Raw genomic sequence first — 16,069 nt, 5'->3', positions numbered from 1 at the left:
CCTAAAGATTACAAGATTGTATCCAATCTTTAATCCAATCTATAATTCACCAATCTTACACCTCTGAAAACGTATCTTGGTAAGGTTTATGTTTTATATACCTATGAATAGTTTATGCAAACAGTGGTTCAAAAAACTATTAATGGGGAATTCTGCTACAATATTCTCTCAAGATGCATTTTTACATGAGCAGGTATCTTCAGATGATAAAACTTTTTCACTGTGCAAGGTCTACCTTAGTCCACAGAAACTACAGAGCAAGAATAAGAATAAAAAGAACAATGATTAAAAATTCAATAGCTCTGCGATTCTGCATACTTCCCTCTGTACTTACTGGTTCCAAATTACAGACAAAAAAAAGTATTCTTTGTTCTACAAGACATGACTATATTTACAGTTGAGCAATCTAAATTTGTGCTCCCACAAATATAAAAAGTTTGGTTTGGAATTTTTACTTAATACCTAAGGAATTAACTTCTTTTTTTCCCCTTTTCCCAAATACTACCTGACATTCTTAAACAGAATAAATCCCTTTACAAATCAAAATTTCCCCATATTTTTGACTAATTGACTAGTATCCCTTCCTCTATTTCCCAAGGTTGTTGTCTAGGTTCTGCAGAAGTACTCATCACCCCATCACCTGCTGAGAGAAAAGACTGGCTTTACTGTAAATCTTTCAAAGAAAAATCAGTAACAGTGGCAGAGAATTCAAGGTAGTATTCCTTTGAGCAGACTTTCACACCTATTAGCACTTTCAATACAAGTTAAACAGTGCTTTGCTTTCCTGTTTATTCAAACCTGAAAGCATCTTCTCAGCTAGCACCATCCCTCTCTTTTCTTTCAGGCCTTTGGATTTAAGAGTAGCTGGTCAGTTTTCCAGCTTTTGTTGTGTACTGGCTTTGGCCAGGATAGGGTGAAGTGCCTTCATATTAGCTTGTATCAGGCTATTTTTTGGATTTGTGACCGAAACACTGTGGACACTACGCTAACGTTTTAGCAGTGGCTGAGCAGCATTCATACAGCATCAAGGCCTTCTCAGTTTCTCACCCCAGCCCACCAGAGAGAAGGCTGGTGCTGCACAATAAATTGGGAAGGGACACAGCTGACCCCAACTGACCAGGGGATATTCCATAGCACATGAAGTTACCCTCAGCAATAAACTGGGAGAAGGAGGCGGAAAGGAAGACGTGAGTCACGGTGGTTTTTTTCCCTGAGTAACCATTATGCATGACAGAGCCCTGCTTTCCTGAAGATGGCTGAACACATGCCCACCAATGGGAAGTAGAGAATTCATTCCCTGTTTTGCTTTGCCTGTGCGCGTGGCATGTGCTTTACCTACTCAACCGCCTTTACCTCAACCTACAAATTTTCCTACTTTCACTCTTCCAATTCTCTCCTGCATCCCACTGTCAGAGAGTGAGCAAGGAGCTGTGTGGGGCTTGATGATCCACTGGGGTTAAACCGCAATATGTACCAACTTTTTAGTTATCTTCTACATAAAGACTGAATGGCAGATGAGTAAAATTAAAAGAACGCATCAGAGACAGAGACTGAGGCAGGATCTATAAAGCTAATACTTTGTATGAAGCACAAGTATTTCAAAGAGAACAAACATTCAATCCTCCAATTATACACACATAACAACTAGTTTTCTAAAGAAGGGCTCTAGGACGAGGACTTCTCATCAGGCTGCACAGAATTGCATTCAGGCAAACAAGAAGTAAAGAACCTTTTAACCCTCAAAGTCCTTTCAGACCAAACACACAGGTCTACTCCACAGAAGTAAAAGCAGTGATTCCACATAAAACCCACACCACAACATCACCTTGGATCAGGGCTTTAATGAAACTTGAGGAAGGCAGCTCCTTCATAATTCTCTGAACTACCCTTTCTTCTCTGTGCAAAATATTTTTTTTCCTCTTCTCCCCATCTGGCTTTCGTCTAATTACAGTTCAACCGCTATTTCAGACACACAACAGCTGGCATGTTTCTCCCCCATCTCACTCCCTGGGGGCTTCCCTGAATTTATCCCACTGTGTGCCTTAATCAGAACATTCCTCCTACTTTAAATGTCTTTAAAATGATTGGTCACACTTTCAAGACCATCATCACAATACTTCCCAAATACTGTATTATGATAAATACTCCTTGTTATGACAATATTCTTTAAAGTACAAAAGAAGGTGGATAAAGCAAATAATTTCAAACTCATCAGTACATTAGGTAGAGTTTAATTAACATCAATTCCAGTCCCAGTCAAAATTTAGTGATAACATGTCTGCATTAACACTGATAAAACAGAAAAGTGAAACCTTCACTTCCAACATGAGATTTAATTTGCCTTACTGTAACGATTTGATTAGACTAACCTATGCACAATGCACTTGTATTCCCCCCTTTATCCACGCCACTACTGAAGAGAAAATTGCATTCATTTGCACACAGGAAGAAAAGATAAATTAATTTCCTGATTAAATTAAATAGAACACAAAAAAATGTTTGAGTACCAAAGGCTCAACATCCTCAAAGCAGGAACATATTTTGGTTAAATCAAGCCCTAGGGAAAGGAAAGCCTGCACATAAACCAAATAATACCAGAAGAAACAAAAAGTCCCCCTGAAGCTAGGAGACTTGATAGATGAAGTAGTTCTATTTCTAGGCACCTGTTGTACCTTGAGTGTTAAGAAAAAAAGAAACCTCATCTGATTGAATTGTACTTAAATCTTTGAATGATACAAGTTAAATTGCAGTGCAATAAGTAAGTGTTGGACATTCCATACCTCCAGGAGGGACAATCACTAACACAGCAACATGAATCACCAATTTAAATCCCAAAATTATCAAGGAGGTCACATGTGCCCCTCTAGTGAGATATGTAAGTCTTCAATATAACCGTTAACACAATGTGTGTGTAGGAACGAAATGTCTTCGAATATTATTATCCAGAAAGTTTTGTATGCAGCAGCATGGTTGGAAAATTCTCAACTCTGCGGGTAAGAGGGTTTTTTGTTAATTCTTCAAACCATACTGATGCCTGATAAATACCATGACTGGTTAATCCTGCTCTGGACAAAAAGGCTCCATAAAACATTTCAATAGACATGTCAGATATGTCTTTACAATGTTCAAACTCCTTACCTAAGTTCCTTCCTTCCAATCACTCCACACAGTGCCTCTTCTTTTTGCCAAAGGCAGGGTCTTAAGCTACACTATCTTGTCTTAAGCAAGTTCTCTATTCAATAGGCTGCTTCTTGCATTTTCCGTTGTAGCTACACTGGATTACATATATGGCAATCAGACTCAAATTAAAAATAAATTATAATAAATTAAATTAATAATCCTTAGTTACAAAAGCATTTAAACCCTTTAAATTCAGTCTGCCCATGTCTGGCATTATCAGTCATAAGTCCATTCCAAGTCCTGTGCATGCATTAATTGTCTAGTTACAAACTTTACTCTATGTGAAACAAGCATTAAATGAAAGTTCTATTGCAACTTTTATAGTCACATCAAGTAAAAAGTTTGATTTACAGAAATCTCAGGAGAAGACTAAGCATGTGCTACTGAAAAGCCAGCTACACATTTCCTTAAAGGTACTGGCTTTTAAAAGTGTACTTGTTTTGAACTGAACTTTGGTGCTCTGTTTTCTTTTTTCTAAGTTAAGACAGTTATTATTTAGAAGCACAAGCTAAGGGAGGACAGCATGTGAAGAAGATAATTGTCCTCCTTAAATTTTACTGAAAATAAATCATTCTTGTGCAGCCCTTAAGTCAGAATATAGAATAAGAGACAGACAGAAAACAGTAGCCAAGTAAAGTAATTTTTAAAAAGGGGGGAAAAAAGCTAAAAAAAATTCAAATGTGTATTAACACATTCTGTCCCCACTTGGTATTCTAAACATAGGGTATCACTCCACATTATTCCCACCATACCTTCTTTGCTTGCACACCTATCGTGGAGATTCTCGTGGGCAAATTTTAACACTAACAGATTATTCCAGGCCCTCCACAAAGAGCCAAAGGCAGGAAATAACCATCACTACAAATTTACAGGTTTTATTTCTGGGAAATGTTGGGCTGAATTCTGCAAGAGAGCTAGCATCAATCTAGCTCTCCAGAAGGCAACACAGTGAAATAAGCAGGCTTTCAAAAGTAGACTTTTGAAAGACTACCAGACTACCAGACTCGGTAGTCTGGTAGTTCTTGCTCCAGTGAGCAAGGCAAAATTACCGAACAATTCTCATAAATGTAGGAACCAGGTTTTCAGGTAAGTGCACAAATGAAGATAAGTTTCTGCATATAAAAGTTATAAAATAAACTGCTCTCAAAAACCAGAAGCAGTTTTCAGAGAACATAAGCTAGGTTTTCAAAAGTTTCATGCACTCCAGCATGATCCTAACTACTAAGCTTCCACCATGAAGAATCAGTCCATAAGATCTGTCAACAAGATTAAAATGATTGTTTCTCTACAGCTAGTCTCCAAAACTTACATAATAGACAATACCATTAGGAATGACCTGAGTGAGCCAAATCCAGTTCAACATATCCTTCAACATGTTTTCTACCCTAATACAAATATATTTTACCTTTTCCTTTTCTTCAGTGCACTCAAATCCACAAAGAACACAAAAAAATGCATCTTCAGAGAGATGTCCCAGAACAGTGTAATCTACTACTGAAATACTTCATTCCAGCAGCTGAAAGACCACAGAATGACTGTTCTCTAGAGCTTCATAATCTTCTAAAACTGGCAACAGATCTTGTGCTACTATTCACCAGTGACCTCTCAGTCAGATGATTTAATTTCTTCCCCTTGCAGCACAGCTGGTATCACACAGAGTAGTAACAGATTTTGCACAACAAGAAAATTCATTTGATTAGAAGAACTACATAAAGTCTTTCATGAATACCATGTGTCAGTATAGCCTCTGCAGTGACTTGGCTTAAGTCAGCCTTAAAACCCATGTACTACCCTTCGTTCATCAGCCTTTTAAAAAGACTTCTGGATTTTCTTCTATAGTGTTTCAGACCATTACTCCAAAATGCCTCAGCTAAAAAACGATCTTATATAATCACTAAATCTTACTTCATAAAAAGGCTTTTACTGAGTGGGGAAGGAGGAGGTATGTGTACAGAAGTCCTCTGTAGGCTCTCTTCAAGGAAAGGGTAAGAAAAAACAAAAATAAAACATAAGCAGAACAATGTCTGCAAAATCAATTATGATAGTTACTTTTAAGGCTTGCAAGTTTTTTTAAACACTCCATTAATTTACTGCAGAGACTCCTTACAAAAACAACATGCAACGTGTAAATGGGAGATCCAGTTTGTGACCCCCCCTGTGTGGAGCTTTTAATAAACACAAAAGCAATGAGGATAGCATTCTCAATGTACATTCTCTCTTTCTGACCCTATTTTATTTTGAAACACAATTCTTCAACTTAGGCTTTGCATGGCAATCACCATGGCTTTTCAACTCAATATCCACAGCCACAACCACCAATCATCTGAACCACAAAGTAACAGAATTTCAGCAGCAGCAGAATTGCTTATTGTCTTGATCACTTGGGAAAAAAATAAAGTCACCACATAATTCTTTTTATGCTATGACCCTCACTACCACATATCAGCACTTCCCTATATTTTGCTGTAGTACAGGAAGTTTGGCTGCAAAGTTGACACTTTTCATTTTGCCCTTGGACGTTTTATTTAATTTTTGCAAGACTAAGCAATGAAGTTTGCTAGCTGAAGTTTACTTTGATTCGAGTATGGATTAAGGACAAGGAATTCAGAATGTACCTTAGTTAGACCTTGTTTCCTTTATAAACACCTGGCTTTAAAGCGTCCAGGTGCTGCTGACACTAAAGGAACAGATAAAATAGGTGACTGTTTAAAAATAAGCTTGGGATTTACAGCCATTTTTTGCTCTCTACTTTCCACACCCGAACTCTGATACTTCTGCTCCTCATGACAGCCTTCTAGTTGCCATGCTGCTCACCACCTTCCACTGCATGGTTCAGAAAGTGACCTGTGGAACTGAAGACTCAAAATGCTTAACAAGTTTGCTGTGATGACTTTCTACTTTCTTAACTTAAAGGACATTTCGATCACTGGTTTCCCACTTACTTTCCCTCTCTTTTATAAAGCACCATTTACTTATGTGGAACTGAACAAAAACCAGAACTAAATAAAGCAATTCCTGAAGCATAACCTTGCCATCAATATGATTGTGGTTGTTGCCATCACATTGCTCGCTGAGTTTACTAAAGTAAGTGTTTATTTCCCCCACTCAAAAGCTTCAGCGCTTTCTCCCTGGAACTAAATAATTGTAAGAGAAAAAACAAACAAGTCCTAGGTAATTCTTCCCGCCTTAGAAAAAACATTGTGCCTACAAGAAACTACATGATAATCTTTCAGTGCAGTGCTGCACCATAGTGTAATAATCTCTGTGGACTCACTAAGCAAATTCAGAACTAAAATAACATTCTCAGAGTCAAGACAGATGCCAGGTGTTTCCAAGTTCAACTAAGCCAGACCATAAGTCCAATTTTTAAACTGTTAAGATCTTTTGGAATGAAAAAAGTAATTCTGAACATAGCAATACATTAGAAATTGCTAATTGCAGAATATTCAGGTGTCCTTGGTTGCACTTAACTATGGAATTGAGAAAGAAAAATATCACCCCAGTTAAGCACAGTATTCCTCTCACACCAAATCTCCAAATATTACCTAGCAAAACACTTGTTGCATTACTAACTATATAGAATGACTAATACGATAATAATAAAACACAACTGAGTATTTTACATATTTTGCAGAAAAGTGTTTTAAAGTCCACAGTAACTTAAAAGATTAACTGCTTACCATTTGCAGTCCTTGTTAACAAAAAACCATGAGTCAGTTAGACAGTTATCAACAAATTATAGTTTGAGTTCTCCATTTTAAAAAACAGTTTCTAATTCACGGCATCTTGGCTTGTATCAGAAATGGGGTCACCAGCAGGTCCAGGGAGGTTATTCTCCCTCTGTACTCGGCACTGGTGAGACCGCACCTCGAGTACTGTGTTCAGTTCTGGACCCCTCACCACAAGAAGGATGTTGAGGCTCTGGAGCGTGTCCAGAGAAGAGCAACGAAGCTGGTGAAGGGGCTGGAGAACAAGTCGTACGAGGAGCGGCTGAGAGAGCTGGGGTTGTTTAGCCTGGAGAAGAGGAGGCTGAGGGGAGACCTTATTACTCTCTACAACTACCTGAAAGGAGGTTGTGGAGAGGAGGGAGCTGGCCTCTTCTCCCAAGTGACAGGGGACAGGACAAGAGGGAACGGCCTGAAGCTCCGTCAGGGGAGGTTCAGGTTGGATATCAGAAAAAAATTCTTCACAGTAAGAGTCATTGGGCACTGGAACAGGCTGCCCAGGGAGGTGGTCGAGTCGCCTTCCCTGGAGGTGTTTAAGGAACGGGTGGATGAAGTGCTGAGGGACATGGTTTAGGGAGTGTTAGGAATGGTTGGACTCGATGATCCAATGGGTCCTTTCCAACCTTGTGTGTGATTCTGTGAAATACTTCTATGCTATCACCTTTACAACTCATATTTAAATAATATTATCAATATTTCATGCACCTAAAGCTTTATACCCAGTGAAATACGTCACCATTTTAGCATAGGCTCAAAGAGCATACACTGACACCACTTCTGTACTACATTTGATCAAATGGTGATGTGCTTCATACAATGCTCCCCCCAAATACACAAACCCCCAGACCTCTGATAATGATAAACTCATGAATTAAACATTTAACTGAAACTTTAGCATTGCTAAGCTGTTAATTTTTTCTAGCTGTTAATTGGATGACCAAGGTAAAGCTACATCTTCTGAGTTCAGAAGATAACCTTTATTTTTCAGCAAACAAAATGAGAAGTGGGGTTTTTTTATATTCTAATTTAAAAAGCATGAAGCCACTTGGTAAGAAGGCTTTAAGAAAATGCTCAAGGCTCCCTCTTCTTACGAAACAGTTAAGTAAAAACTCACTGGATGAACTCTACACCATGCTCAGTCAAAAATATTACAGCATGCCATTGTACCCCATGATTAGCAGCAATACTACCACCATTTAGTAAATGGGCCTCCTACCATAGGTTGGTTGGAGTTTTACCATGCCAGGAAAAATATGTAGGAACTCCTACTGCAATACATTTATTTTTCCTTGATACAGACCTCCAGAGCCTTCGTGATCCACTGGTTTTTACTCTAAGGTTTTAAAGAACACACAACACTAGTATCTTTAGTTAAATGGAGTGACAAGCAGCAAGTGACAAATTGAAAGAAAGCCAAACATTGTATGAAGAAGCAAAACCAGCTACAATTGCCCTCTTGTCACTGCTATCCAGGAAAGTATCTTTTCCTCTCAGAAGAGTACTCTGAGGTTCTCATTTGCTCTCATGCTTTGTTAAGCTTTTTTCCTTGCTTTTTAATTCTCTCCTGTTATGTGTTAATCAACCATCCTCTACAAGAGGTACAATGCTTTAACAGACTGGAAGAATTTTGTATTTGTAGTTCAAGAGAAAGAATTTAACCATATGCAGAAAGCAGCAGCCATTCTCAGAAAATAAGAAAGAACCATTAAGTGGACAAAGGAAGAATGGGAAAAGATATCTTGAAAAGAACAAAAAGCACTTCATTTTGCACATTTCCACCAGATGCTTAACTTTAAGGAGTCAGCTCTAGCCTCCAGCAGCTCACTATTTCTGCTGATGTCAGACTTGTAACATTCCAGGACAGCTGTTTCACACACAATTCCAGAAGGAGTATACCAAGGACACTGAATATGTATCTCAAAAAGGACCATCCATGAACTAGATCTTGTTCTTATTTTGAACTGTAAATAAATCGTGTAGCCTTGCAGATTCTTCCTAAAGTAAATTGTCAACATTGCAGTTCAAGCTTTGCATAACCACTGCAGTCTTGACTCTGCAACTACCTGTGTATTCACTGAAATTAAATACCATACTAGCACACACTAGCATAAGGACAGCAGTATGCCTAGGACAAAACAGGAACGTGAAAATACAACAAAATGAGCAAAGCACAACACCATCCTATTTAATTCACACACAGGCAGGGGTGTACTATAACATCATATTTCAATTAAACTGATGGCTGCTTTGGTTTGAAGTGTGCTACAGACGTGTTGTAGACAGATCAAAATCACAGCTCAGTTCAGTTTGCAGTTTTTTCTTCACTGCTATACTACTTGCAAATATGCTGCATCTCTATCTAGTCCACTCTGGTGAGACCCCATCTGGACCACCACATCCAGCTCTGGAGCTGTCAGCGTAAGACGGACATGGACTTGTTGGAATGAGTCCAGAGAAGGCCCACAAAAATGATCTGAGGGATGGAACACCTCTCCAGTGAGGAAAACCCCTTGACCTGCTGGCCACACTTCTTTTGATACAGCCCAGGATACAATTGGCCATTTGGGCCACGAGCACACATTGTGGCTCACGTTGAGCTTCTCATCAATCAGCACCCCCAAGCCATTCTCCACAGGAGAAGGAATCCTATGATCCCTCATCCTGTATTGAAACCATGGGTTGCCCTGACCCATATGTAGGACCTTGTACTTGGCCTTGTGGAACATCATGAGGTTCTCAAAGGCCCACTTCTCCAGCTTGTCCGGGTGGATGACATCCCACCTCTCCACTGTGGTAACTGCACCATTCAGCTCGGTGTCATCTGCAAACTTGCTGAGAGTGCGCTCGATCTCATTGTCTGTATCACTGATGAAGATAACAAACAGCACTGGTCCCAGTATGGACTCCTGAGGGACACCACTTGTCACAGATCTCCATCTGGACTTCAAGCTGTTGACCACTACTCTATGAATGCAACCATCCAACCAATTTCTCGTCACTAAACAGCCCACCATTTAAATCCATCTCTCCAATTTAGAGTGAAGGATGTTGTGAAGGACCACATCAAAGGCTTTACAGAAGTCCAAATGGATTACTTTCAGTGTTTTTCCCATGTCTACGGTTGTGGTTACCCCATTATTAAAAGCCACTAGGCTGGTCAGGCAAGACTTGCCTCTGGTGAGACCATGCTGGTCCTCTGTGTGCTTTAGCATAGCTTCTAGGAGGATCTGTTCCAGGATCTTCCCAGGCACAGAGGTGAGGCTGATAGGTCAGTAGTTTCCAGGGTCATCTTTTCTACCCTTTTTAAAAATGGAGACAATGTTACCCCTCTTCCAGACACCAGAGACTTCTCCTGAATGCCATGACCTTTCAAATATCAGAGTGGCCTGGCGACCACATCAGCCAATTCCCTCAGGATGCTGGGATACATTCTGTCAGGTCCCATAGACTTACATACGCTCAGATTCCTCACGTGGTCCTGAATCTTATTTTCCCCTTCAGTGGGAGGGGCTTTACCCCACTGGTCCCCATCAGCTACCCATCCTCTAAACCGAGCTACAGTTAGTTTAGCTACGAAGTAAATAATACATTTCACTCTTCTTTTACAGTTCATATAAATGCATAGGTTCTACATGTTCTTCCATGTCCATATAACACTCATGGTCTTGATGAGTAATTCTACAGCAGAACCCTGCAATTTTCTCCTGACTTAATATGTCTGGAGAAAACATATTTTCAATCTGTTACTGTATGCATGACAGGAGTCAGAATTACTTTTCCACATACCATCCAAAACACAACCTCTTATCTTTAATACATAGTTTAACAAGTTTCAAGTGTCTAAAGACAGAAAACGTATCCCTTGAACTAGCACCATTTAAGACTAGAAATATAAAATCACTGACCTCCACAAAGCATATTTACAATGTAAAAGGATGACTCAATATAATGCTAGAAAGAAATACAGAAATAAAAATGAACGAAATTTAGTAAAATTGAGAACGAAATTCTAAAAAATCACGTGTCCAAATCTTTGAGTGCATTATGGAACATATCCATACAAGAAACCAACAAAGCAAAAGCCAGCCTGAAAGAGATTTGAGAAGAGCCATAAAAGGTTAGCAGCAGGCAGTCCACAACAGATGAAGCTGACATCTGGCTTAAAAATTTCTCTGGCTTAAGAAACATGGTTATCTCCAAAAGCACTGTAGAACGGGTTTGGTTTAGCACAGCATTTCAGTATGCATTCAACAGCAGCACATCCCAGACCATTTCCCTGGATCAGAACTGCAGTGTTCAGCACTGTAAGTCATCAAGCACATATCCCGTAAGCTGTATCTTTTTCCAACCCTTGTTCGGCAAAATACAATAACTTTGAGATACAAACCAATTTAAAAAAAAATCTGAAGCAAATAAAGCTTGTCTTTATGGCACATATGAAAATTGAAACACTTCTCCCTTTCCTACATTTTTCTATTTTACAAGTAAGACATGATTGGTTCTGTTAATGCCTCCTGCATTGCTTATTACCATTTCTAGAGGTCCCCGTTTACCTTTCCAGGTTATGAAGATAAGTATACTTAAGGCATAATTCTGGCTTGAATATAGTACTGAAGCAGACAAAGACTATGCACATCTTTTTAAGAAGCATGAATACAGATCACACAAGAGACTTGGCAGTCTTCCAGTAACCACAAAAGGACACAGAGAATAATTTATATGGTCACCAGAAGCCAGAAATAGTTTAGTAGCCTCTTTTCAACTTCCTTATGGTGTATTTTCATATATATTAGATTATACCAGCCAAAAAAGCCAGTCTTTTATCCTATGCCTAAACAACTGAAATATACTGCAAAGCAAAGACATAAATGACATAGTGAAGGTGAGTTTCAGCCTGCTTGCAGGGGGCGTGGTGGGTGTGTGTGCGCGCACATATGTGTGTGTCTAAGTGTAAGATAACATGGGGGCTGCACACTTAGGGGCCAACAGAGTCCCAGGCAGCAAAAGGGGATGTGTTTGTCTGTCTGTGACTGCCAGACTTGAGAGAGGAGTCTGCAGCAGCAGCTGCAGTGGACCTGCAGCCTCAGGGTCTCTCCTATGTCCAGATTCCAGAATCTAGTGAGACTGGGATCCAGGGGCCACCTGTTGTGCACACTGACCATCTACGCCCCACTGGTGGAGGGATCCATAGTGTAGATATCAGACATATCCATGCTTCATACATATATTCCCACTAGGAAAACCCCATTCTGCTCAGCCAGGAAGCAGAGGAGGATGGGGTCTCTGGTGCCTCTTTGTGTTCTTGTGAGTGCTCTGTGTGTGTGCTATAAGCACTGGTATGTAGTGTGCATGCGCTGCATGTGCGTGTAGCTACTGGGAATACAGGCACAGTCTCACCACTTGTTGCACATGGGGTCATGAAGCTGTGGCAGCCTTGCCTCTTTTGGGCTACAGAATCCAGTCCAGATCCTGCAATGAAATGCACTAACAGTAAGTTTTTACCTGAGAACAATCAGCCTTGGCTATTTCTGTAGTAGCCTGGAGTACACCACGAAGACTGTCTCCGTTTTCATGGATCAGTAGATAAGCCAGTAGAAGAAAAACATGAGCAGGAACATGCGTTGTAACAGGTAGCAGTGATTTCACTGAAGATAACCAGTGAGTAATTGCAGATTTATCTTTCATGAGCTCTATGATCTTCCAGGTCGTATACAAAGAGCTGTAAGAGCTGGTTATGGGGAAAAGGAGTTTGGAGGACACCTGAGAACAAGTGAAATAAAGAAAATCCTCAATCAAACAAATAAGGTACCATGAAAGAACAAAGAAAAAACATAACTAATCCAGTTCTGTCATCGAAAACAAATGCAAAGAATGCAGAGAATAAATTGCAATACATTTCTCTATAATCCTTTAGATCAATTCTTGCACTAAGGATGCTGGAATGGGCCACTAATTCCCTATTTGGGAGCTCTCCCTTCATTCGGCACCCATCATTCCTGTTCCTGCTGGTAACTGCTACTTCTTCACTAAAATGGACACAATAAAACTAGAGTACATTAAAACCTTCTGTTCCCAACAACAACAGGTAAATCACAAAAACGTAAGTACCATCTACACTATTTTAAGGAAATCCTCTTAACTTTGGATATTTCTTAATAAAACAGATAAAGTTAATTTGAATTTATAGTTTTTGTCTAACTGCTTCAATTCTCAGAAGAAAATGTTCTATAGATGTAGTCAAAGGCAACATTTAGAAGCCAGAAAGTAGTAAAATACAAATGAGGAATCCCAACTCAGATTTTATACACATAAAAGCAGATATATTTTAAAGATCCCAACAAATTAATGTTTAAGTTCAAAGTCTCTAATTAAAATTAAAAAAAGCTTAACCCAAGACAAACCATCTTTTTCCTAATAATTCTTGGTTTCCTTAAAAAGGACATTGTTTTCAGAAATTTCTTTCCATTATTAAGCCAGTAGTTAGCAGGCAGTAATTAGATGAAGAACATTCATATAAAAATCAGGTCAAGGAGGAACAGAAGAAGATGTCTGCAAATGAACATTAAAAATGGAATTCTGGCTCCCGTTAGGCAGGACCTACTCACCTTAACTAGGGAAAGAGAGATTTTGAGAGACAAAAGCTGGTTTTCATCAAACTGCAGAGGTTTATTTTAATCACACTGTTCAATGCAATGTAAATTTATTTTGGCTAAAGGAAGGCAGAATGTCCCTATACTTTAAATGACCTTTTAAAAATAACATTAAAATTAGCTATTCCATTACCTTTGCATTACAATTATTGTATGTGAAAAAATCAGCAATCCATAATGCCATGTCTCTAGTTAGTAAGATCATCTTGAGCCAAAAATCTTTTCTGTGAAACTGCCATTTATTAATAAAGGTACTAAACTTTACCTGCAGTGGGCTTTATTGACGTACATTAGGCTAAGACGACCTTCAGGATCTGTACATTGTACTGTTTGAGTTGCCTATCCCTATAAGATCACAGGACTTGAAATCAAGATCATACTACATTACAGTCTTTTTTTTGTTTGTTTGTTTTAATGCCTGGAGAAAACTAATAAAATTGGTTGAGCCCATAATATTATATTGATATTTCACATTCCACATTATTCCTCCAAAGGTTTTGCTACACAATTGTAATCACTCCCTTCTTGCTTTGCTTCAGCTGCATGGAAACAAGCTATCATCATCGTATTTTACTATAATACTGCATCCCATTCAGACAAGTTAGGTAGAAAATTTCATCTGCCAATACTGTAAGGTGTATATATAAAACCCTTCTATAGCAAAGTAGAAGCGCAGGTTAGCCATGTCCTAACGTTTTTCAAAATCTTGGGAGTACAAGTAGAACAATTCCCCATTACCGTCACTGCCAAAAAAAGCCACTGATGAAAACATAGCTTTTGGGTGTCATTAAAAGAAAAAAGAAGCATACCGGCTATGGAAAAGCAGCTACATACTCATTAAAGGCTACAGGAACCCTGCTAGGGCATGCGGAGATACAAACAGGAAGGTTAAGGCTCAGCTAGAACTGAAATTGGCCAGATATGTCCAGGAGAAAGGGTTCTTCAGATACATGAGCATTTAAGCAGAAGCACAGGGAAGGCAGGTCCCTCACTGAACAGAGCAGGGAAATCAGTTACAAATAATGCTGACAAGGCACAGGTTCCCAATACCTTCTTTGCCTCTCTCTACCAGAACAGCAGGATGCAAAATCACAGGATCAAGTGCCAACCCACCAGCAGAGGCCCTCTGCAAGGACTTAACTTACATAAATCAATGGACCTGGAGGGAAACTACACCAGGGTGTTAACAGAAGTGGCTGATGTTGTTGAGAGGCCTGTATCTATAATCTGTGAAAAGTCCCAGAGGTCAGGGTGCATCCCTGATGCCTGGAAGATGGTAAATCTCACACCCACGTACAAGAATGGCCGAAAAGAGGAACCATGAAACTACAGACCCACTAGTCTTACTTCAGTCCCTGGGAAAGTGGTGGAACAAGTCCTCCTGGAAACTATTATAAACCATATGAAGCAGGTGACTGGGAAAATCCAACACAGATTTGCCAAAGGCAAATCATGCCCTGCTAACCTGATCACCTTCATTCTTTTTCTCCTTCACACCTTCCTCCTGTAATATTCCCAGAAGATTTGTAGCCAACTGCTGCCTGGTAGTTCCAGAATCATCCAACAATAGGCAGTCTCCAACCGCTGTAGAAGATAAAATCTGTAGCACAGGCATCACCAGTGTAAGGGCTGTGGTTGAGACGTTCTGGGTTTCAGAACAGGAAAGGACCTTGTAGGCTGTTTAAGACAAGGTGGGAAAAAATAAAGAAAAGGTGAGGAAAAAGAAATAACATAATTTGTACTTTAAAGCATGACCAAACGTTTCTAGGAATCACTCTGTTCAAGGGAAGTAACAGTCCCAAGAATCACAGTACACGCATACTAAATTTAAAGCACAAAAGACTCTGCTAAAACTCCAATTCCCTTCAAAGACCCTCAGATTTGTGTTGTTTTTAGCAAAGTACCTGATGGCAGCAGGAAATACAATAACAGAATGTAGCACAGACTCTTGTTTTTACTGCAATAACTCCACTAAACAGAACTGCTAAGTCAAAGGCCCAGTCAAACATCGCCATGCCTATCAGACCTGCTCTCTTAAGATCTCTCAAAAGAAACCATTCAAGATACATGAATCCCAGCTGAGAATATCTTGTTGTTGACCCACAAATTAAACAGATAATCTCCAAGATAGCAGGGAGCTTCAAATACAGTAACATTCATGGAAAAAGTCAGCATAGCAGGAAAATTTATCTTTATTGCCATCGGATCAAATGTTACTTTTTACAGTCAAGAAAATTCCTGCTTATAAAAAAAACATTTCACCACCCAGTCCAAATTCAGCGGAATGCAGTGTTTATTTTCATAAACATGAATAAACAAACTCTTGAGAGTTTGAATTCCTCTTTCATGAGAAAAGCTTTACCTAGACTCAAGATAGACTTTTGCTGACTTTCTGGTGTTTGCAGCAGTAGAAGAGCTAGCCCAATTATACACTGTTCCACTGGAAATACCTACACGGAAAAAAGAAAAAGTTTCAAGTCGTCTTTGTTTTTCGGTGGAGTTAAACAGCACAAA

At 39.3% G+C, this 16,069-nt stretch overlaps 1 protein-coding gene across 3 annotated transcripts in view; it reads right to left on the bottom strand.

Moving 5' to 3' along the window:
- Positions 1–16,069, bottom strand: part of FOCAD (focadhesin) — an 88,909-nt gene that overhangs the window by 51,285 nt on the left and 21,555 nt on the right. For all 3 annotated transcript variants that reach the window (XM_054053849.1, XM_054053848.1, XM_054053850.1), the window contains exons 9-11: positions 15,918–16,005; positions 15,021–15,232; positions 12,408–12,665 (exon numbers count right to left, since the gene is read on the bottom strand). In XM_054053849.1, coding sequence (XP_053909824.1) covers positions 12,408–12,665; positions 15,021–15,232; positions 15,918–16,005 — 558 coding nt within the window. The remainder of the gene's footprint in view (positions 1–12,407; positions 12,666–15,020; positions 15,233–15,917; positions 16,006–16,069) is intronic.

The sequence above is a fragment of the Cuculus canorus genome, chromosome Z (genome assembly GCF_017976375.1).
Source record: "Cuculus canorus isolate bCucCan1 chromosome Z, bCucCan1.pri, whole genome shotgun sequence".
Lineage (NCBI taxonomy): Eukaryota > Metazoa > Chordata > Aves > Cuculiformes > Cuculidae > Cuculus > Cuculus canorus.
Note: the sequence above shows the minus strand (reverse complement) of the source record. Positions and strands in the feature narration are given on the sequence as shown.